The sequence below is a fragment of the Muscardinus avellanarius genome, assembly GCF_963383645.1.
Source record: "Muscardinus avellanarius genome assembly, chromosome: 10".
Lineage (NCBI taxonomy): Eukaryota > Metazoa > Chordata > Mammalia > Rodentia > Gliridae > Muscardinus > Muscardinus avellanarius.
Window position 1 is genome coordinate 55,424,815 of NC_137796.1, and position 22,083 is coordinate 55,446,897.

The 22,083-nt window shown below is 45.6% G+C and overlaps 1 protein-coding gene across 8 annotated transcripts in view; it reads right to left on the reverse strand.

Moving 5' to 3' along the window:
- The window catches only part of XRCC1 (X-ray repair cross complementing 1), a gene marked incomplete at both ends in the record, with an annotated part of 30,995 nt that extends 9,155 nt beyond the window's left edge, over window positions 1–21,840 (reverse strand). For 7 of the 8 annotated variants that reach the window (XM_080702359.1, XM_080702360.1, XM_080702363.1 and 4 more), the window contains 4 exons: window positions 423–581; window positions 7,917–8,027; window positions 21,253–21,345; window positions 21,790–21,840. In XM_080702359.1, coding sequence (XP_080558485.1) covers window positions 423–581; window positions 7,917–8,027; window positions 21,253–21,345; window positions 21,790–21,840 — 414 coding nt within the window. Of the gene's footprint in view, window positions 1–413; window positions 582–7,916; window positions 8,028–21,252; window positions 21,346–21,789 lie in introns of all 8 variants that reach the window. The other variant, XM_080702356.1, reaches the window with a different exon arrangement.
- Window positions 21,841–22,083: the final 243 nt, after the last annotated feature.

Below are 22,083 nucleotides of genomic sequence, written 5' to 3' on the forward strand. Positions count from 1 at the left end.
AAGGCCCTCTGCAACTTAATGAGACCCTGTTTCAAAATAAAAAATAAAATAGGGCTGAGGAGTGTAGCCCAGAGGCAGAACGCCCTGGGGTTCAATCCTAGTAACACATACACACACACACACACAAAGTGGTGTGAGCAGGATTTGAACCCCATGCCCAGAGTCCAGATCTCACAATGTTAACTTGCAAGCCTGCTCTACTAGAACACACTCCAGCAGGTCAGCTGCCCCTTCTCCAAATCTCACCCTTCCTAGACTCCCTCTGCAGAATTAACCCAAACCCATTTCCAGGGGGTAGGAAACCAGCCTCCCCATAATCCCATAGGGACACAAGTTGTCCATTCCTCCCAGCCCTCTGGGACTCTGTACTGGCCCCTCAGTTCTCCTGTCTCCCAGGACTGAGGCCTCTGCACCCCCAATACCTTGCTGTAGGGCTGGCTGCACACAATTTTGACACGGTCCCAGCGCTTCTCGGCTGCAGCCCGGACCAATTTGTCAGAACCAAAAATTCGAACGCGATTGGGGTTTGAACCACTGCGGCTCTCAGAAGGGGACATGAAAGATGAGGTGACCAGAAGGACCTGGGTAGAAGAAGGCATGGTAAATGAAAACCAGGGGTGGCTGGTTTAGACAGTCCCTCATGGGGCCTGGGCCAAAGGACAGGGGGACCAGGTAGGCACAGGGGGTTACTAGAATCCACCTTGAGCCTTCATGTTTCTAGACCCTTCCTTTGTTTGGGGGCCTCTAGTAAGTTCTGCTACAATACAGGCCTCACAGGGATTTTATATATGTGCGTGTATATATGCTTTTTTTCAATTTACAAACCTATTTACAGCCAGGCATGGTGGCATGTCTATAATCTCAGTACTTGAGAAGCTAAGACAGGAAGATCACAGGTTCAAGACCAGCCTCAGCAACATAGCAAGACCCTGTTTCAAAATTAAAAAAAAAAAAAAAGGGCTGCCAGGCATGGTGGCGCTCGCTTGTAATCCCAGCGCTTGGGAGGCTGAGACAGGAAGATCGCACAAGTTCGAAGCCAGCCTCAGCTACTTAGTGAGGCTCTCAGCAATGTGGTGAAACCCTGTTTCCAAGTAAAATATAAAAAATAAGCTGGGAGTGGTGACGCATGCTTGTAATCCCCACATTTGGGAGGCTGAGACTGGAGGACTGTGATTTGCAGATAGCCTCAGCTACTACTTAGTGAGGCCCTTTGCAACTCAGTGAGACCCTGTTTCAAAACAGAGAATAAAAAATAGGGCTGGTATAGCTCGGTGGTAGAATGCACATGGCTTCCATCTCCAGTACCTGAAAAAAAAAAAAAAAAAAAAAAAAGAAAGAAAAGGAAAAAAATAAGGTCTGGGAGTATAGCCCGAAGGTAGAAAAGCCCCTGGGTTCCACCCTCAGCACCAAAAAAAAAAAAAAAAAGGGCAAGAGGGTATAGCTCAGAGGTAGGATGCCCCTGGAATTTTTTTTTTTTTTAACAGGTCTGGGGATGAAATCCAGGGGCATTCGACCTATGAGCTACACCCTCTGCCCTACCTATTTTTTATCCATCATTTTTGGATTTTTTTTTTTTTTTTGGTGGTATTGGGGTTCCTGGAAGCCCTTCTACCTCCGACTACACTCCCACAGGTTACACTCCCACACCTATTTTTGTACTTTTTTTTTTTTTTTATGTGGAAACAGGGTCTCTTAAGCCAGTGCGGCTGGCTTCGAACCTGCGCGATTCTCCTGTCTCTGCCTCCCAAGCGCGGGGATTACAAGCGTGCGCCACCACGCCCGGCTTTATTCATTATTTTGAAACAGGGTCTCACTAAGTTGCAGAGGGCCTCACTAATTAGCTGAGGCTGTCTGCAAACCACAATCCTCCAGTCTCAGCCTTCCAAATGCTGGGATTACAAGTGTGCACCACCATGCCCAGCTAATGCCCTTGGATTTAATATCTAATACCCTCCCCAAAAAAAACATTAAATAAAAATTTATTGTAAGGCACCAATAACCATTCTCTCCATCCCTCCTTCCCACACACCCTTCCCAGCCTCTGGTAACCACTCTGGTAACCACTATTTTTTCTCTTTTAATTTTTTTTTTGTGTGTGTGTGTGTGTGTATGTGTGTGGGGTACTGGGTACTGGGGGTGGAACCCAGAGGCTGTCTACCACCAGGCTATACTCCCAGACCTTTTTTTATATTTTATTTGGAAACAGGGTCTCACTAAGTTGCTGAAAGCCTAAGTAGATAAGGCTGGCTTTGAACCTGTGTGATCCTCCTGTCTCAGCCTCCCAAGCGCGGGGATTACAAGCGTGAGCCACCACACCCGGCTCTTTTAATTTTTTTAATTAGTGCATTGTAATCATTCTATTCTCTACTATTTTGAGATCAACTTTTTAGTTTCCACATAAAAGTAAAATATATGATACTTGTATTTCTGTGCCTGGCTTATTTAGCTTAACATATGTCTTGCAGTTCCATCCACACTGCTGCAAATGATAGAATTTCAGTTTTTGTTAAGGATAAATAATACATTTTCTTTATCCTTTTATCCATCAATGGACACCACAGTCGATTCCTGGCTATTGTGAATAGCCTACAGTAAACATGAGACTTGAGAGATCTCTTCAACAGCCTGGTTTCATTTCCTGTGGATACACACCCAGTGTTGGGATTGCTGGATTTTATGGTAGCCCAGAGGGCTCCTCGAAGCCTCGGGTCTGAACTCTTCCATAGAGTCTTTGATATCAGACAACACAGCAGTATACACATCCCAAGGAACTCTCAGCAGAGAATATTCACAGTGCCTGACACAATATTCAAACCCCTTTTGAAAATGCATGCTGATTCAGGGGACAGGCCTAGGCAATTACAGGAGCCAGAACTGAGAAAGCAGTGTCCAAAGCGGCAGGGAACAGCAATTACTGAGACTCAGAACACACCTCACCCTCAGCTCTTGCCAGCTACACCACCTTATCACATTCTGCCAACAGGGGGAGCAAGAGAAAGGCTGAGCTGCGGGCCAGAGGGGCTGCCCCTTCTTGTCCTGCAGATGGTCCTGTGAGTATTACCCTAGGTTCCTTCCACAGAGCTCATTCCTATGGCCCCAGAGGAATCCAGGATACTGCTTCCTGATGAGAGCCAGCCTCATCCATTCTCATATTCATTCTCTCTCTCTCTCTCTCTCTCTCTCTCTCTCTCTCACTGAGGATGGAACCCAGGGACATTCCACTTCCAAGCTACACCCCCAACCTTATTCTTTATTTTGAAACAGGGTCTCACTGAGTTGCAGAGGGCCGCACTAAATAGCTGAGGCTGGCCACGAACCGTGATCCTCCTGTGTCAGCCTCCTAGGTCCTGGGATTGCAAGCGTGCGCCACCACGCCAGGCTCTCATCCTGCCTCTCTTTGGGGCATCAGCAACACTGGGTGGGGGAAGGACTCCTCAGGGTCCGAGTTTCAGCTCCACATAACCCCTCCTGCAGGCTTGTGACCATGTTCCAACAATTTCTATCGCTTTCTTTTGTTCCCTCAACCTTAGGAGTGGAAACTGACCCCTGCCACTGCTTCCTCATCAGATAAGTCTTGCACAACACCTAGTTTATCATGTATATATATATAAACTTTTTTGTACTGAAGATTGAACTCAGGGGAATTCTACCTTGAGCTACACCTCCAGCCCTTTTTTTTTATTTTGGAATGGAGTCTTGATAAATTGCTGAAGGTCTCACTAAGTTGCTGAGACTGGAGTTGAACCTGCAATCTTCCTGTCTCAGCCTCCCAAGTGCTAGGATTATAGGCCTGTGCCACCATGCCCAGCTCTAATTTTTTTTTTTTCTTCAGTACTGGGGATGAAACCCAGGAGCATTCTACGTCCAAGCTATACCCTCAGCTCTAATTTTTTATTATTATTACTTATGTTGAAACCGGGTCTCACTGAGTTGCAAAGGGCCTAGGTAGCTGAGGCTATCCTCGAACAGCAATCCTCCTGTCTCAGCCTCCCAAATACTGGGATTACAAGCATGTGCCAACACACCCAGCTTTTCTAATAATAATAACAACAACAATAATTATTATTATTGTTGTTGTTATTATTATTATTATTATCATCATCATCATCAGTTGTCATCATTGTTGTGTGTGTTACTGGGGATTGAACCCCAGGGCATTCTACAGTGCCCTCTGAACTACATCCCCAGCCCTATTATATTTTTTATTTTGAAACGGGATGTAAGGCTGGCAATAAATCTGTGATCCTCCTGTCTCAGTTTCCCAAGTACTAGGATTACATGCATGTGCCACCACACCCACTCCAAGGTGAACATTTTATTTTTTATTTATTTTTTGTGGTGCTAGGGTTGAACCCAGGAGCATTCTACCTTCAAGCTATACTCTCAGTCTAATTTTTTTATTCCTTATTTTGAAAGAGAGGCTCACTAAATTGCAGAGGACCTCACTAAGTAGCTGAGGCTGGCCACAAATCGCGATCCTCCTGTTTCAGCCTCCCAAGTACTGGGATTACAAGCGTGCGTCACCACGCCCAGCTAAAGTGAACATTTTAAGTGGCCCTACGTGCCACTAAGTTGCTGAGTTTGGCCATGAGCCTGCGATCCTCCTCGCTCAGCCTTCCTGAGATTAAAGGGGGTACTTGAATTACAGGTGTGTGAAATTAAATCTTTAATCTGTAGTCAGCACTAACCAAATCTTGTGCATTTCTTTGAATTGGACAGGGGAAGAAAGAACATACCAATTTTGCAGTTAAGGGTGTTAGTTTGGTACGTGCCTCATGCTTGATCTGTAGGTGATATCAACCTGCTCTGCCCTTTCCCTTTCCTTTCTTGGTTCTTCTGCTGTATCCAGTTCCTGAATGAACACCAAGCACTATAAGCTCTAGTCTTCAATTGAGTTGTGGCTAGAAGTTTGAACAAAGCTGGATGGGGCAGTGCTCACCTGTGATACCAGCTACTCAACGAGGATGAGGCAGGAAAATCAAAAGTTCAAAGACAGTCTGGGCAACTTAACAAGATCATGTCTCAAAATAGAGAAAAGAGGGCTGGAGATGTAGCTCAGTCTTACTCATACAGTGCCCCTGGATTTAATCCCCAGTAATCCCCCCCCCAAAAAAAAATGTAAGAAAAATCTAAAGCCAGGTGTGATGGCACATGCTTGTAATCCCAGCATTTGGGAGGCTGAGACAAGAGGATTGCGGTTCGCGGCCAGCTTCAGTTACTTAGTGAAGCCCTCTGCAACTTAGTGAGACCCTGTTTCAAAATAAAGCATAAAAAATAGGGTTGGGGATGTAGCTCAGAGGTAGAATGCCCCTGGGTTTCATCCCCAGTACCGAGAAAAAAAAAAAAAAAAAATCTGAAACCCAAGCAGAAGTTTAAAAACCTTGAAAGAAGCCAGGCATGGTGGCACACACTTTTAATCCCAGTACGTAGGAGGCTGAGACAGGAGGATAGTAGTTTGCTGACAGCCTCAGCTACTTAGTAAGGACCACAGAAACTTAGTGAGACCCTGTTTCAAAATAAATAAAATATAGGGCTGAGGGCATAGCTCAGAGGTAGAAAGCCCCTAGGTTTGATCCCCAGTACTGCAAATAAATAAATAAATAAATAAAAGGACTGGGGATGTAGCTCCAAGGTAGAATGCTCCTAAATTTAATCTTAAATAACAACAAAAAAAAAAATTGGAAAGGAAGAAAACTGTCTATTCATAGATAACATGAGTATCTATGCAGAAAATCCCTAAGCACCTACACCAGCTACAAGAATTAGTAAGTGAACTTATTAGCAAGGTTTCAAGATGTCAAAAGCTAAGAGAATTTAACAAGATACAAAGTCAAAATACAAAAATCAAAAGTATGCTGCACCGAGAATAACACAGTATCACTTCTAGGGTATTCTGGTCCAAAGTGTGCAACCTAAATTTAATCTTGGAATCCATCGCACATTTTGCACAACAGTGATATTTGTCAGAGCAAATGTTCCTGATGAAAGGAAAAGAAGGTGATGGTATAAATCAATGCAATGCATGATTCCCAATTTTCTTTGCTATAAAGACCATTATTGAGCCAGGTGTGGGGGTGTACACCTGTAACCTCAGTACTTGAGAGTCTGAAATAGGAGGGTTGCAGTTTTGAAGCGAGCCCTGGCAACTTACCACAGCATTCAGCAACTTAGTGAGACCCTGTTTTAAATTAAAAAATAAAAGTCAGGCGTGGTGGTGCATGCCCATCATCCCAGTACTCAGAAGGCTGAGATAGGAGGATCACAGGTTTGAAGAAAGCCTTAGCAAGTAGTGAGACTCTCATTAACCTAGTGAGACCCTGTTTCCAAATAAAAATAAAAATAGGACTAAGGGTGTAGCTTGGAGGTAGAATGCCTCTGGGTTCAATCCCCAGTGCCACAATAAATAAACTATTCAGTGAGGCCCTCTGCAACTTAGTGACACCATGTTTCAAAATAAAGAAAAAAAAATAGGGCTGGGGGTGTAGCTCGGAGGTAGAATGCCCTGTCTGGGGGTTCCATTCCTAGTACTGGAGAAAAAAAGAAAAAAAAAATGCTGGGAGTGGTGGTCCACCCTTGTAATCCCAGTACTTGCAATACTTGGAAGACTGAGACAGGAAGTTCAAAGGTTTGAGGACAGCCTCAGCAAATAGTGAGACTAATTAACCTAGTGAGACCTTGTTTCAAAACTAAAATAAAATAGGGTTTGGAGTGTAGCTCTGAGGTATAATGCCCTATGTTCAATCTCCAGTGACAGACAGAGAGACAGATAGACACACAAATAAACAAGCACACAAATAATAGGACTGGAGGTGTGGCTCAGAGATAGACTGCCCATGAGTTCAAGTCCCCAGTACATTAAAAAAAAAAAAAGGAGCCAGGATGGTGGTAGATGCCTATACTCCCAGTGCTTGGGAGGCTGAGACAACAGGATCACAAGTTTGAGGACAGCCTCAGCAAGTAGTAAGACTCTCAACCTAGTGAGACCCTGTTTTCAAATAAAAAATAAAATTGAGCTGGAGATGTAGCTGGAAGGTAGAATACCTCTAGGTTCAATCCATAGTAAACACACACACACACACACACACACACACACACACACACACACACACACACACCACCTGGCATTGTAGCACATGCCTGTAATCCCAGTATGTGGAAGGCTAAAACAGCATTGCGAGTTCAAGGACAGCCTTAGCAACTCAGTGAGGCTCTCAGAAACCTAGTGAGAAGGCCGGGTGTGGTGGCGCATGCCTGTAATCCCAGCACTTGGGAGGCTGAGACAGGAGGATCGCACAGGTTCGAAGCCAGCCTCAGCTACTTAAGTGAGGCCCTTTGCAACTCAGTGAGACCCTGTTTCAAAATAAAGAATAAAAAAATAGGAGTAGGGATGTAGCTCAGAGGTAGAATGCCCCTGGGATCCATTCCCAATACTGCAAAAATAAAAATAAAATAAAGAATAAAAAAAAAAAAATAGGGCTGGGGGGTGTAGCTTGGAGGTAGAATGTCCCTGGGTTCCATCCCCAGTACCACAAAAAATAAATAAATAAAATGCGCATAATATAGGACATTCCTTCTGGTAACCATTTGTTGCAAATGAGAAGACTGACAGACATCCCAAACAAGGCAGAATCTCAATTTGCTAGGAAATTCGGGAGAACCTTCCAGACCTGAGAAAAGCAGCTCTGCTGAGTTTCAGAGCCATGTTTACACACCATGATGTAAGCAAACTGGGGCTCCTCCCGGCGTGCCCTTCACCACCCAGTGTCTGCTCTTTGTCTCCTCCGCCCCTCACGCAGTTCTCCAGAGTGCAGCCATTGGGTGTGACTGGCCTCCACCCCCACGGGGCACCCTGGAGCCCTGCAAGGACGGCAGTGGGGACCTGTGGGGCAGAGGTCAGCGTCTGACCACCTGTTTACCTCGTAGTCTTGGTCGCCAGCCCCTCCAGCCGAGCTGCCCACCAGCACCTCCACAAAGGCTGAGCCATCGTTCCCAATGTCCACACTGTGTATCTGCTCCTCCTTCTCCAACTGTGGGAAGGGAGAAAGGCCACGGTTAGTGCCTGCTCTGTCCTTGGGCTTGCTGTGGGACCAGGGCACAAGAGACGATAACCCCCATGTGGGCAGCCATGTCTCCTGGAATGTCGCCTGTGTGCCAGTGGGCCAGTGCTGAGCGGTGCCACTGTGTCCTCTACACGCTGCACAGAGCAGGATATTGACCAAATGAGTGCATCCTACCCCACCCCACCAGCAACTGCTTCCCCTAGTTCTCCGGATTCTACATGCCAGACTTTGAATTTTACTCAAAGCATCCCAGCAGTCCTAGCAGCCTCCTTGGAGGCTCCCCAGACAGATGGATGGATAGATAGATAGATAGATAGATAGATAGATAGATAGATAGATAGATAGGCAGATGGACAGAAGTTTCGTCTATTGCTCGCCACTGATTCCCCGGTTTACACCTTAGCTCTAGCGAGGCGTGATGGTGTACACCTGCAATGCCAGTACTTGGGAGGCTGCAACAGGAAGATGGAGGGTTCAAAGCCAGCCTCAGCAACATAGTGAGGCTGTCAGCAACTTAGCAAGACCCTGTTTCAAAATAAATAAAATAGAAGCTGGGAGTGGTAGAACATGCTTGTAACCATAGTACTTGGGAGGCTGAGACAAGAGGATCAAAGGTTTGTGGCCAGCTTCAGCAATTTAGTGAGGCCCTCTGAAACTTAGTGAGACCCTGTTTCAAAATAAAAGAATGAGCTGGGCATGATGGCACAGGCTTGTAATCCCAGCATTTGGGAGGCTGAGACAGGAGGATCACAGTTCGCAGACAGCTACTTACTGAGACTCTTTGTGACTCAGTGAGAGCCTGTTTCAAAATAAAGAGTGAAAAATAGGTGTATAGTTCAGAGGTAGAATGCCTCTGGGTTCCATCCCCAGTACTGCAAAAAATAATAATAATAAAGCCAGGCATGGTGGCGCATGCTTGTAATCCCAGCATTCGGGAGGCTGAGACAGGAGGATTACGGTTCACAGACAGCCTCAGCTGCTTAGTGAGGCCCTATGCAACTCAGTGAAACCCGGTTTCAAAATAAAGAATAAAAAATAGGGCAGGGGTTGTAGCTCGGAGGTCGAATATCCCTGGATTCCATCCCTAGACCGGTAATAATAAATAATAATAATAAGGAGGAGGAGGAGGAGGAGGAGGGGAAGAAAGAAAGAAATGAAATAAGACTGAAGATGTACCTTGGAAATACAATGCCCTGAGTTCCATCCCCACTACCACAAAAAATAAATAAATAAAAATTTAAAAAATTTAAGCCAGGCGTGGTGGCGCACGCTGTAATCCCCGTGCTTGGGAGGCAGAGACAGGAGGATCGCGCTGGTTCGAAGCCAGCCTTGCTGGCTTAAGAGACCCTGTTTCCAAATAAAAATATAAAATAGGTCTGGGAGTGTAGACCGGAGGTAGAAGGGCTTCCAGGAACCCCAGTACCACCAAAAATTTAAAAAAAAATTTTTTTAATTAAAAAAAAATGTAAAAAGATAGGCCTGGGGATAGAGCTCAGAGGTAGAATGCCCCTGGGTTTAATCCTCAATAGCACAAACACACAGATAAAATAAAATAAAATAAATAAAATAAAATAAAATAGGACTGGGGTAGCTCAGATGTAGAATGCCCCTGGGTTCAATTACTAGCACCATAGGGGGTTAAAACAGTTCTGCTGCACACCAGTTGTGTGGTCTTACTGGCTAACCTCTCTCAGAGCCTAAGTTTCTGAATCTATAAAATGGAGACAGTTACATCAGGGATCACACACATAAGTAACATGGCCATGGACACAACATGTAGCAGGCACCTAACTACTGTCAGTAAAGATTCATTATTAGTAGATGCTGGATAAATTTTTGGTGAAAGAAGGAATAGCCTATCTGTAATAAGGATCCCCCATGGACCTGCCATCCTTTCTTTTTTTTTGGGCGGGGGCAAGGTACTGAACCCAGGAGCCTTCTACCTACACTACCAGCCCTATTCTATTTTTTGTTTAGAAACAGGGTCTCACTAAGTCGTGGATGGCTTAAGTTGCTAAAGCTGGCCATGAACCTGTGATCCTCCTGTCTCAGCCTCCCAAATACTGGGATTACAAGCGTGCACCACCACTCCTGGCATCTGCCATCTTTTCTTTTTGAAACAGGGTCTCACTGAGTTGCAAAGGGCCTCACTAAGTAGCTGAGGCTGTCCATGAACCCTGATCCTTCTGTCTCAACCTCCCGAATGCTGGAATTACAAGTGTGTACCACAATACTGGCATCTGCCATCCTTTCTGACCTGTTAAAGGTGCAGAAAGCTTTGTGTGAATAAGGGCAGTCAGGGAAGCCTGAGGCAAGTCTCCTGCCTTCCAGTTTGGGGCTCATTTATTCTAGAATGATGAGCTGTTACAAATTTCAAAGACACCTTGTCCATTGCCCTCCCCTGCCCCAGGGACGAGATGCTGTTCCCATCTACTCTATCACCCTCCAGTCAGGTTATGGGGACTCCGCCTGCCTGATGCTATAACGAGGAACATGGCTAGATGGGAGGAGTCAGGCCCTGGATGAGGGGGGCCTGGGTTCCAGATCTAGCCCTGCCATTTCCAAGTCACATCTAACATCTTTGAGCAGCAGTTTCCTCCCATGCAGAAGGGGAGGGTCATCGACATCAACCCTCCTTCTGAAGGCAGCTGAGATGACCCAGGGGAAAAAAAAAAACTTATATTATGCACTTTTGTTTTATTTGTGGTACTAGGGATTGAATCTAAGAGCATTTTACCCCTGAGCTATACCCCCAACTCCAATTTTTATTTTTGCAGGTCTGGGGATGGAACCCAAGGGCATTATTCCTCCAAGCTACACCCCCTGCCCTATTTTTTATTCTTTATTTTAGAAGAGGATCTCACTGAGTTGCAAAGGACCTCACTAAGTAGCTGAGGCTGGCAGCAAACCATGATCCTCCTGTCTCAGCCTCCCAATGCTGTGATTACAAACGTGCACCACCATGTCTGGCTTTATTGTTTTATTCTGAAATAAGGTCTCACTATGTTGTAGAGGGCCTAAGTAACTGAGGTTGGCCACAAACCTCCTGTCTCAGCCTTCCAAGTACTGGGATTACACAAATGCACCAGCACGCCCGGCTACACTATGTTCTTTTTTTGGTGTGTATGGTACTGGGGATGGAACCCAGGGGCCTTCTACCTCCAGGCTACAATGCCACACGTATTTTATATTTTATTTGGAAAAAGGGTCTCTTATGCCAGCTAAGGATGGCTTCGAACCTGCACAATCCTCATGTCTCAGCCTCCCAAGCGCGGGGATTGTAAGCGTGCACAACCACGCCCAGCTATACTGTGCAGTTTTAACAAGAGATGGAGGGGGTAAGTATATGTGCTTGTACGTGTAATAAGTATGATAACCTCAGCCAGCATCTGAGCACTCAGAATGCACCAGAAGTGTAATAAGAATACAAGTATCTACTGTCCTCACAACAGCTTTGAGGCAGGGGTTATAATCATCTCCACTGCACACATGAGCAGCCATAAGCCGGAAGCTGTTATGAATCGGCACAGCTGCTGTAGGCAAAATGGCTACTGCGTGAACTCCTGCACCACAGGACCTACGGCAGCCTGCTCGTCTCCTGCGTGCCGGCTCACTCTCCTCCAGCCACACTGGCCCGACTCCTGTCCAAGACAAGCCGGCTCCTTCCACCTCAGGGCCTTTGCACCTGCCTGCCCTCCCCACCTGGCCACTCTTACCCCACTTCTTCCATCCCTCAGGTCTCTGATGAGGTGTCACCTCAAGGACTGCCCCTCACCTCCTGCCAGGAGCCAACTCTCTCACTCTAAGTCCACTTTATTTCTCTTCATTGGCACCCCTTGGTATTTTATATTTTTTCTTGGTTTGTATTTATCTGTCATTTGTCTCCCCACTAGACTTTTAGGCCCTATGAGAGCAGGGATGATGTTAGTTGCTCTGAGCTGTGTAGCAATGTCACAAACAGGACTGAGCCAGCCAGGTGTGGTGCCACACGCTTGTAATCCCAGCATTAAGGAGGCTGAAACAGGAGGATCGGGGTTCACAGCCAGCCTCGGCTACTTAGTGAGGGCCTTTGAAACTCAGTGAGACCCTGTTTCAAAATAAAGAATAAAAAGTAGGGCTGGACACTTAGCTTGGAGGTAGGATACTCCTGGGTTCCGTCCGCAGTACTTAAAAAAAAAAAAAAAGAACAATGCCAAGCTGGGCGTGGTGGCGCACACTTGTAATCCCAGCATTTGGGAAGCTGAGATAGGAAGATCGAGGTTCACAGACAGCCTCAGTTACTACTAAGTGAGACTGGTTTCAAAATAAAGAATAAAAAATAGGGCTGAGGAAGCTGGGTGTGGTGGCATAGGCTTGTAATTCCAGCATTTGGGAGGCTGAAACAGGACCTGGGGGTTTGCGGCCAGCCTCAGCTACTACTTAGTTGCCCTTTGCAACTCAGTGAGACCTTGTTTCAAAATAAAGAATGAAAAATAGGGCTGGGGGTGTAGCTCAAAGGTAGAATGCCCCTGGGTTCTATCCCCAGACCTGGAAAGAAAGAAAGAAAGAAAGAAAGAAAGAAAGAAAGAAAGAAAGAAAGAAAGAAAGAAAGAAAGAAAGAAAGAAAGGCCAGGTCCTAGGTCCCTTTAGCTCTTTGTTTACTGCTGTGTGATCCTGGAACAAATGGTTTCATCTCATCCCTTGTGCCTCAGTTTCCTAACCAGTAAGATGGTGACAGTAACTACCTCAAGGGTGGCATTTCTTCTTAATGAAAACATGTATATATGGTAACAAACCAAATATCCATCAACTGTATGGTAGACATTTACCATAAAAAAATTTTTTTTTTTTTTAAGGTCTGGGGATGGAACCCAGGGGCATTCAACCTCCGAGCTACAACCCCTGCCCTATTTTTTATTCTTTATTTTGAAACCAGGTCTCACTGAGTTGCAGAGGCCCTCACTAAGTATCTGAGGCTGTCTGTGAGCCGCGATTCTCTGGTCTCAGCCTCCCAAATGCTGGGATTACAAGTGTGCACCACCATGCCAGGCACATAAATTTCTTCTTCTATTTTGATTTTCTCTTCTCATCTCTCTCTCTCTGTCTCTCTGCTGTATGGTATATATCATTCAGCTAAAGACAGAAAGAAGGTTGAAGGCACAGCTCAGAGGCAGAGCCTAGGTTTGGCATGCATAAGACCCTAAGTTCAGTCTCTAGCATGTCCTCTCAAAGCACTGACACTCACTATAATATGAACCTTGAAAACATGTTCATCAAAAGACTACATATATATTTATATGAAATGCCCAAAATAGAAGAATCCATGGAGACAGAATGTAGATTGCTGGTTGCCATGGTAACCTGGGGATGGGGAATAGGAGTAACTGCTTAATGGTCATATGGTTGCTTTTAGGAGTGATAAAAACACTCTAAATTAGAATGGAGACAGTTGTAGAACGCTGTCAGTATACTAAAAATCACTGGATTGCTTTTTTTTTTTTTTTTCAGTACTAGGGATAGAACCCAGGAGCTTTCTACCTCCAAGCTACACCCACAGCCCTATCTTTTTTTTTTTTTTTTAAATTCTTTATTTTGAAACAGGGTCTTACTAAGTTGCAGAGGGCCTCACTAAGTAGCTGAGGCTGGTTTCGAACCTGCAATCCTCCTGTCTCTGCCTTCCAAGTACTGAAATAACAAGCATGCGCCACTACCCCCGGGGTTGGATTGTATATTTAAAATAGTTAGAGTGGTTGAATTTTATATTCAGTGACGTTTACCTCAGAAAAGTGAATGGGAGTCACCTGTCTGAAGAGCCTAAGGACAGGTGACTATCACCTGTGGCCAAGTTTCCAAGCATGCACCTTTCTCAGGAAGGCTCGATACAGGAGAGTGAAATGAATGGGACATAGGAGGCTGGCAAAGTTCCTGAAAGACAACTTGCAAAAAGCTGTTCCATATGCATGAAATGTGATGTTATGCGTCATTTCAAAGGATAAAGGAGAACTTTTAGATCATGCCAGCAGACCTCCATGATACACTGCTGGTGTGTGTGGTGGGGGAGAACAGCATGGATATTATATATTTTTATTTATGTTTGTTACTGAAGATTGAATCCAGGGACTAAATTCTACCTTCAAGCTACACCTCCAGTTCTATTTATTTATTTACTTATATTCTGAAACAAGGTTTTGCTAATTTGCTGAGGCTGGCCTGGAACCTACAATCCTTCTCCTTCAGCTTTCTAAGTACTGGGATTATAGGTGTATGCCACCTATAAAAATGCCTATAGTCAGAGGGCGTGGTGGCGCACGATTGTAATCCCAGCATTCGGGAGGATGAGACCAGGGGATCATGGTTTGCGGACAGCCTCAGCTACTTAGTTGATGCACTCCGCAAATTAGTGAGACCCTATTTCAAGATAAAGAGTAAAAAATAGGGCAGAGGGTGTAGCTCAGAGGTCAAATCCCTCTGGGTTCCGTCCCCAGACCCGAAAAAAAAAAATGCATATAGTCATTCATTTTTGCAGTGCTGAGGGTGGAACCCAGGGCCTCACACGTGCCAGGCAAGCACTCTACCACTGAGCTGTATCACAACTAAAAAGTATATCCTATGTCTTTTGCTTTGTTTTATTCGTGGTATAGAGGAATGAACCCAGGGGCATCCTACTCCTGAGCTACTCCCCCGCCATACATATATACACATATATACATATATTTTTTTTTTAATTGGGAAACAGTCTCACTAGGTTGTTGAGAGCCTTGCTAAATTGCCGAGGCTGGCTCTGAACCTGCGATTTCCTCCTGTCTCAGCCTTCCAAGTACTGGGATAACAAGTGTGTGCCACTACGCCCAGCTCTACTCTGTACTTTTGAGATGGAGGAGGTAGTTGTATATACTTGCATGTGTACAAAATAAACCAGGAAGAAAACACAATGAACTGCTCTCAGTGGCTGCCTCAGGACTGAGGTACTGCGCAGCAGGAGTGAGGGAAGGGAGGTAATTCTTTTTCAAAAAGTAGAGCTAATAAAACCACACTGGTTATTTCCACACAATGAAATACTATATAGAAATGAGAAGGAAGCAACAACAGGGATGAAACTCACAAATATAATGTTGAGCAAGAGAAGCCAAACACAAAAATAGCATAGAGTATGCCAGGCACAGTGGCGCACACCTGTAATTTCAGTACTTCAAAGGCTGAGACAAGACGATAGCAGGTTTGAGGGAGGCTTCAGGAACTTAGTGAAACTGTTTCAAAATAAAAAAAAGGCTGGGGGTAGAGCTCAAAGTAAAAACACCTCTGGGTTTAATACCTAATACCCCCCCCCCAAAATAAAAATGTACCTCCAGTGACGTGTTGGGTTCTATCTGGAGCAAGTCCCAGCCATTCCCTCTGGGCTAGGAGTGGTGGACAAAGAGACTGAGCTCCCTGACTGGAAGCAGGTGACCAATTGGTGACAGAACCTCCTGTGGCCAGGAGGTGTGGAGCCGTCATGAGCAGAGGGTTGAACCCCATGTGGCAACACCCAGATGTTGCATAACAGTGTTTGAGGAAATACAGGGCAGTAGAAAAATCAACAGAGGAGCCTACTGTCTTGCTGTCTGGAAATTTCTGCCTTATCATGTCACTTTAAAAGAACAAAAATTAAGCCTGACATGGTGGCACACACCTGTAATCCCAGTACTTGGGAGGCTGAGACAGGAGGATCACAGAGGTTCACAGCCAGCCTCAAACACTTTGGCCCTCTGCAATTTAGCGAGACCCTGTTTCAAACTAAAAATGAAAATAGGGCTGAGGGTGGAGCTCAGAGTTAGAATGCCCCTGAGTTCAATACCTAGTACCAAAAAAAAAAAAAAGTCCAGCCTCCACAACTTAGTGAAACCCTCAGCAACTTAGGAAGATCCTGTTTAAAAAAAAAAAAAAAAAAAAAAAAGCCAGGCGTGGTGGCACACGCTTGTAATCCCAGCATTTGGGAGGCTGAGACAGGAGAATTGTGGTTTGTGGACAGCCTCGGCTACTTAGTGAGGCCCTTTGCAATTCAGTGAAACCCTGTTTCAAAATAGAGAATAAAAAATAGGGCTGGGGGTATACCTCAGAGGTAGAATGCCCTTGGATTCCATCCCCAGTACCGCCCCCCACCAAAAAATATATATATATATAAAGGGCTTGGGGGAGTGGGGCATGGTGGCACATGCCTGTAATCTCAGTACCTGGGAGGCTGGGACAGGAAGATTGCAGGTTTGAGGACAGCCTCAGCAGGTAGCGAGACTATCATCAACCTATTGAGACCCTGTTTCGGTTCAATCCCAGGTCCACACACACACAAAAGGAGCTGTTCATGGTGGCACACACCTGTAATTTCAATACTTGGGAGGCTGAGACAGGTAGTTCACAGGTTCAAAGCTAGCCTCAGCAACTTACTGAGGCTCTCGGCAACTTTGTGAGGCCTTGTTTCCAAATAAAAGATAAAATAGGGCTGGGGGTAGCCAGGTATGGTGGTGCATGCTTGTAATCCCAGCATTTGGAAGACTTAGACAGGAGGGTCGCAGTTCGAGGACAACCTCAGCTACTACTTAGTGAGGCCCTTTGCAACTCAGTGAGACCCTGTTTCAAAATAAAGAATAAAAAAAATAGGGCTGGGGGTGTAGCTCGGAGGTAGAATGCCCCTGGGTTCCATTTCCAGTACCACAAAAAAAATAGGGCTGGGGGTAGAATGAACTTTGGGTTCCATCCTCAGCACCACACACATACACACAAGATTAAAATTAAATAGGGCCGGGGTTATTTCTGGGAGGCAGAATGCCTCTGGGTTTAATCCCCAGGAAAGAAGGAAGGAAGGAAGGAAGGAAGGAAGGAAGGAAGGAAGGAAGGAAAGAAGGAAGGAAGGAAGGAAGGAGAAAAGAGAGAAAAGAAAAGAAAGAAGAGAAAATAAAAAAATAGGTGCTGAGTGCAGTGGCTCATGCCTATAGTCCCAATACATGGGAGACTCAGATAGGAGGATTGCAGGCTACAGGTCAGCCTCAACAACTTAGCAAGGCCCTCAACAACTTGTTCAGAGGTAGAATGTCCTTGGGTTTAAGCACTAGTTAAAAAAAAAAACAAAAAAAAAAAAACAGAATTAGCAAGAATTAGCACTGCGTGAATTTTGGAGTTAGCCTGGATATTGGCAACAACCATATGCATCAATTTCCCCAATGGTCTCTGCCATGGAACACGCCAACAACTGCTGTGGTGCATGGTCCCTGACGCGTGTTCTCGACATGGGGTCCTGTGGAGACCTAAGTGAGATCCTGCCCCTTCTCTGCTCGGGCCTCCAGCGGCTCCCACCTCACCCAGAATAAAAGCTCAAATCCTTACAGTGGCTTTCCGAGCTCTGAGTGTCTGGGGCGCTCCCACCCTCTGCCTGTCCTGCCTTACTCACCCTGGATAAGCCCACTCCTGCCACACTGGCCTCCTTGCTCGAGGATCTGTCTCCTCCCCATATGTACGCACAGCTCACTTTGCTCAAGCCACCTTCTCAGGGTAGCTTTCCTTGGCCCTATTTAAATAAAAACCTCTGGCCACCACCCCTCCACAGCTAGGCACTCCCATTTCCCGTAATTATTTAATTTCATCACTTGACATGGGTTCTGCTTTTTTCTCATTGTTGGTACTGAGGACTGAAGCCAAGGGCAGTCTATCTCTGAACTCCTCCTCCTGCCCTTTTTATTTTTTGTTTTGAAATAGGGCCTTACTAGGCAGCTGAGAGTCTAGCTACGGTTCTGAGACAGGCCTCACGCTTCCAATCCCCCTGACTCAGCCTCCCAAGTACTGGGATTACAAGTGTGTGCCACCGTGCCTGGCAGGTGCTACTATTGACTTGTTTTCCATCTTTTGCTACCAACACGAAAGCTGCACGGAGGCTTATTTTTGTTGTTGTTATTTTTGTTTTGTTTTGTGCTTGCCACTGCTATACAGGTCCAGTGGCTAACACAGTGCTTAGCTTATAGAAGACATTTAGTAAACAGCTGTAGGATAACACAGCCTGTAGAAGACACTTAATGAATAGCTGTGGAATAAATGAGTGGATGAATGAACAAACGAATCCACCTCCTCCCAAGTGTATGGTCCTGTCTCTGTGATGACAACTTGTACACCTGTCTCTGGCTTCACATCTGATCCCTACTTCCCCAGGTTACATCAAAGCTGGACATCCCAACCTAAATACATCACCTTTACCAGGCTGCTCCCATTCTGGGTTTCCCACTTTGGTGATAGCTACAATAACCCCTCAGCCTCTCCCAGGCCACTGAATCCTGTGCCTCCCTAGGTCTTGTCTCTTATGCCTCCAGTCTCTCTGCTCCCACTGCAGCTGGGCTCACAGACCTGAATGCCATTTCCCTGGGGTCACCTGATCGTAAGGGAGCTCAGCAGAATCATCACCCCATAATAAAATCACAAATCCCTCCCTTTATACAAACACCTACATGTTGACAGAGCACTTCTGCAGACATTATGTCACTGAATTTTCACAACCACCCTGGGCTTGGATGTCATTCTTCCCAATGCACAGATGAGAGAACAAGTTTAGAGAAATAAAAAAAATGTGCCTGAGGTCACAGAGTGAATAAGATTTGAATCCAGGACCCCAAATTAAATCGTCAGCAACCTGGATCTCCCACAATTTAAAAGACTCGCTCTCAGGCAAGTTACATAATTTCTCTGGGCCTTGGTTTACTCATCTATAAAATGGGAATAACAACAGACCCTTGGTCATGGGATTTTTATGAGGATTCAATGAATTAAACCACACAAGGCTGGCCGTGGTGATGTACACCTGTAATTTTAGCTACTTGGGAAGCTGAGGCAGGAAGATTACAAGTTCGAGGCCAGCCTGGGTAACTCAGTGAGAAACTATTTCAAAATAAAAGTAAAAAGGGCTGGAGAAGCCAGGCACAGTGGTACACACTTGTAATCCTAGCATTTGGGCGGCTGAGACAGGAGGACTGAGGTTCACTGACAGCCTCAGCTACTTAGTGAGGCCCTCTGCAACTCAGCGAGACCCGGTTTCAAAATAAAGAATAAAAAATAGGGCAGGGAGTGTAACTCAGAGGTTGAATGCCCCTGGGTTCCATCCCTAGTACCGCAAAAAAAAAAAAAAAAAAAAAAAAAAGAATAAAAAATAGGGCTGGGGGTGTAGCTCGGAGGTAGACTGCCTCTGGGTTCCATTCCCAGTACCACAGGGAAAAGAAAACAAAAGAGCTGGGGTTGTAGCTCAGTGGTAGAGTGCCCTTAGCTGCTGCTGCTGTTATTATTATGTTAGGGACTTAGAAGATGCTTAAACGCCTAAAATTTTGTGGTTCTGTGTATTTTTCCAGGGAAGAGAATCCTCAGCTGAGCTTCTATCTTCTTTTTTTTTTCTTTTGGCATTCTACCTCCAAGCTACACCCCCAGGCCTATTTTTTTATTCTTTATTTTGAAACAGGGTCTCACTGAATTGCAAATGGCCTCACTAAATAGCTGAGGCTGTCCAAGAACCACAATCCTCCTTGTCTCAGTCTCGAAAATGCTGGGATTACAAATGTGCACCACTATGCCCAGCTAGCTTTTACCTTCTTAAAAGGCTCTCTGACCCAGAACTTTTTGTGAACTACTGAGCAAGAAAGAGACCAAGTATATGCTCAAAGCTGAGCCCAGTGGCATGCATGCATATATATATATATATATATATATATATATATATATATATATATATATTCTCAGTAGTTGGAAGGCTAAGATAGGAAGATCATAGGAAAAGCTAGCAGGTGTGGTACCTTAGTGAGATTCTGTTTCAAAATAAAAGAGATAGGGCTATAACTCGGAGATAGAGCCTGAGCCCCTAGGTTCAATCTCCAGTGTTACAGAAAAAAAAAAAAAAGGATATGTTCAATATCAGACACAATTATGTACACCTTGCTCCCACTAATATCCTCCTCAAACACTCCTCCATTTAGAACTAAGGAATGTGGCGAACATCAAAAAAGCTAGTGTGTGAGGCTGGAGAGTGCAGCTCAGTGGCACAGCACCTACTTTTCATGCACTAGGCCCTGCATTCAATCCCTAGTACCAAACACACACACACACAAAAGCCAGTGTGTGAACACAAAGCAAAATAACAAAGTAGTTAAAAGCACCAATACTCAATTGTGATCTCAAGTCTTAGCACTGTCATTTATTAGCAGTTAAAATGGCCCTAGCAAGCCGGGCGTGGTGGCGCACACTTGTCATCCGCGTGCTTGGGAGGCTGAGACAGGAGGATCGCATGGGTTCGAAGCCAGCCTCAGCTACTTAGCGAGGCTCTTGGCAACTTAGTGAGAGCCTGTTTCCAAATAAAATAGAAAATAGGTTTAGGAGTATAGCCCAGAGGTAGAAAGCCCCCGAGTTCTACCCCCAGTACCACACACACACACACACACTATAATAATAATAATAATAATAATAATAATAATAATAACAACAACAATAATATACCCAGGCCACCACTTGACAAAAGGCTCAAATCCCATTTATTTCTCTTCTCCCACCAGTTTCTTATCTCTGACAGGAATAAACCTGTTTGAAATTCTATAACCATTTCAGGTAAAAAAAAAAAAAAAAAAAAAAAACCTTTTCTGTTTGTCTCCCTTCAAATGCACAAGGCTGTAGTGTAAAATCAGTGAAAACATACAAAAATCATTCTGAAGCAGAACCCAACCAGCATTCCAGAAATGGAAGCTTAGACTGCACACTTCCTTTCCCCTCCCTATGCTTCAGTTTAATGAAGTCGGAGCTGGGCATGGTGGTGTATGCCCATAATCCCTAGTACCAAACACTGAGGCAAGCCTCAGCAACTTAGGCCCTTCACAACTTAGTGAGACTCTGTTTCAAAATTAAAAAAAAATAATAAAATAGGGATCGGTATGTAGCTCAGGGGTAGAACACACCTGTGTTCGATCCCCAATACCACAACATATAAGTAAATATATAAACAAGCAAATGAGGTTATTTGCTTAGATAACCTTCCTGGACAACTTCCAGCCCTAAGTCCACTGGTTTTAAGAGGCAGGATACATGGTGATGACTCATTCTGTTCCCGCTGAAGACACTGAGACTCAGAAGGGAAAGGAACTCAACCCACTGCCAACTGGCTCCGCAGAATCTGGCCCCTGAGATTCTACACCCTCAGTAAGGAGGTAGGGGAGGGCAGGATCACCTGCAGGACCACAGAGATGGTCTTCTCGCCTGCTTTGGCTGCCCGCCATTTTCGGTAAGTGTCCGCCTTGAGAAGGTTTTCTGCACAGTGGGTCTGAAGAAAAGAGCAGGGAGAAGAGAACGTTAGGACAGAGATAAGGGGACAGATCCCCAGTTCTCAAAGTATTTCTTTGAGTCCTTCCAAGCCCTCTACGATCGCCCGAATTTGAGTTCCCCGGACAGCCCCTGCCCACCTTACCTCGAGTTAAACACACACACACACACACACACACACACACACACACACACACACACACACTTTCCCCTGGAAGTTATGGGCTCCCCCGTTCCTCCTTTCTCTCCCGAAGTTCCACAGAAATGCCACGACATTTCCTAATTCCACATCTCTCCCATAATCTATTTATGGCCTCTGGAAATCCTGCCCCCATCACCCTCCTTGGACTTCCTTGAAGTTCCCTTTTAGACGCCAAAAGTTCTGGAGGGGCCCCCTGCATTAATCCCTCCACGTCTTCCGGCCTCCCCCGAGCCAGTCCCTCACCGAGTCCTGGCTGCTGCAGGACACGACGTGTCGGAGGCGGATCTCCGGCATGTCAACGTCTTGGGCTTCGGCGGCACGGAGGAATGAAGAAGGGTCCTGGCCTGGGGGGCCGGCTGGGCGAGCACCCCGCGCGGGCTGAAGTGCGCATGCGCGCGGGGCTCGGGCCTTTCAAACCGCGGCGCGCCGGCGCTCGCGTCGACACTGCGCAAGCTCCGTGGAGCCTCTCCGGAGCGAGGCGCCGCGTCCCATAGCAACAAGCGTTGGCTCTGGCCCCGCCTCCTTCGGATCCCACCA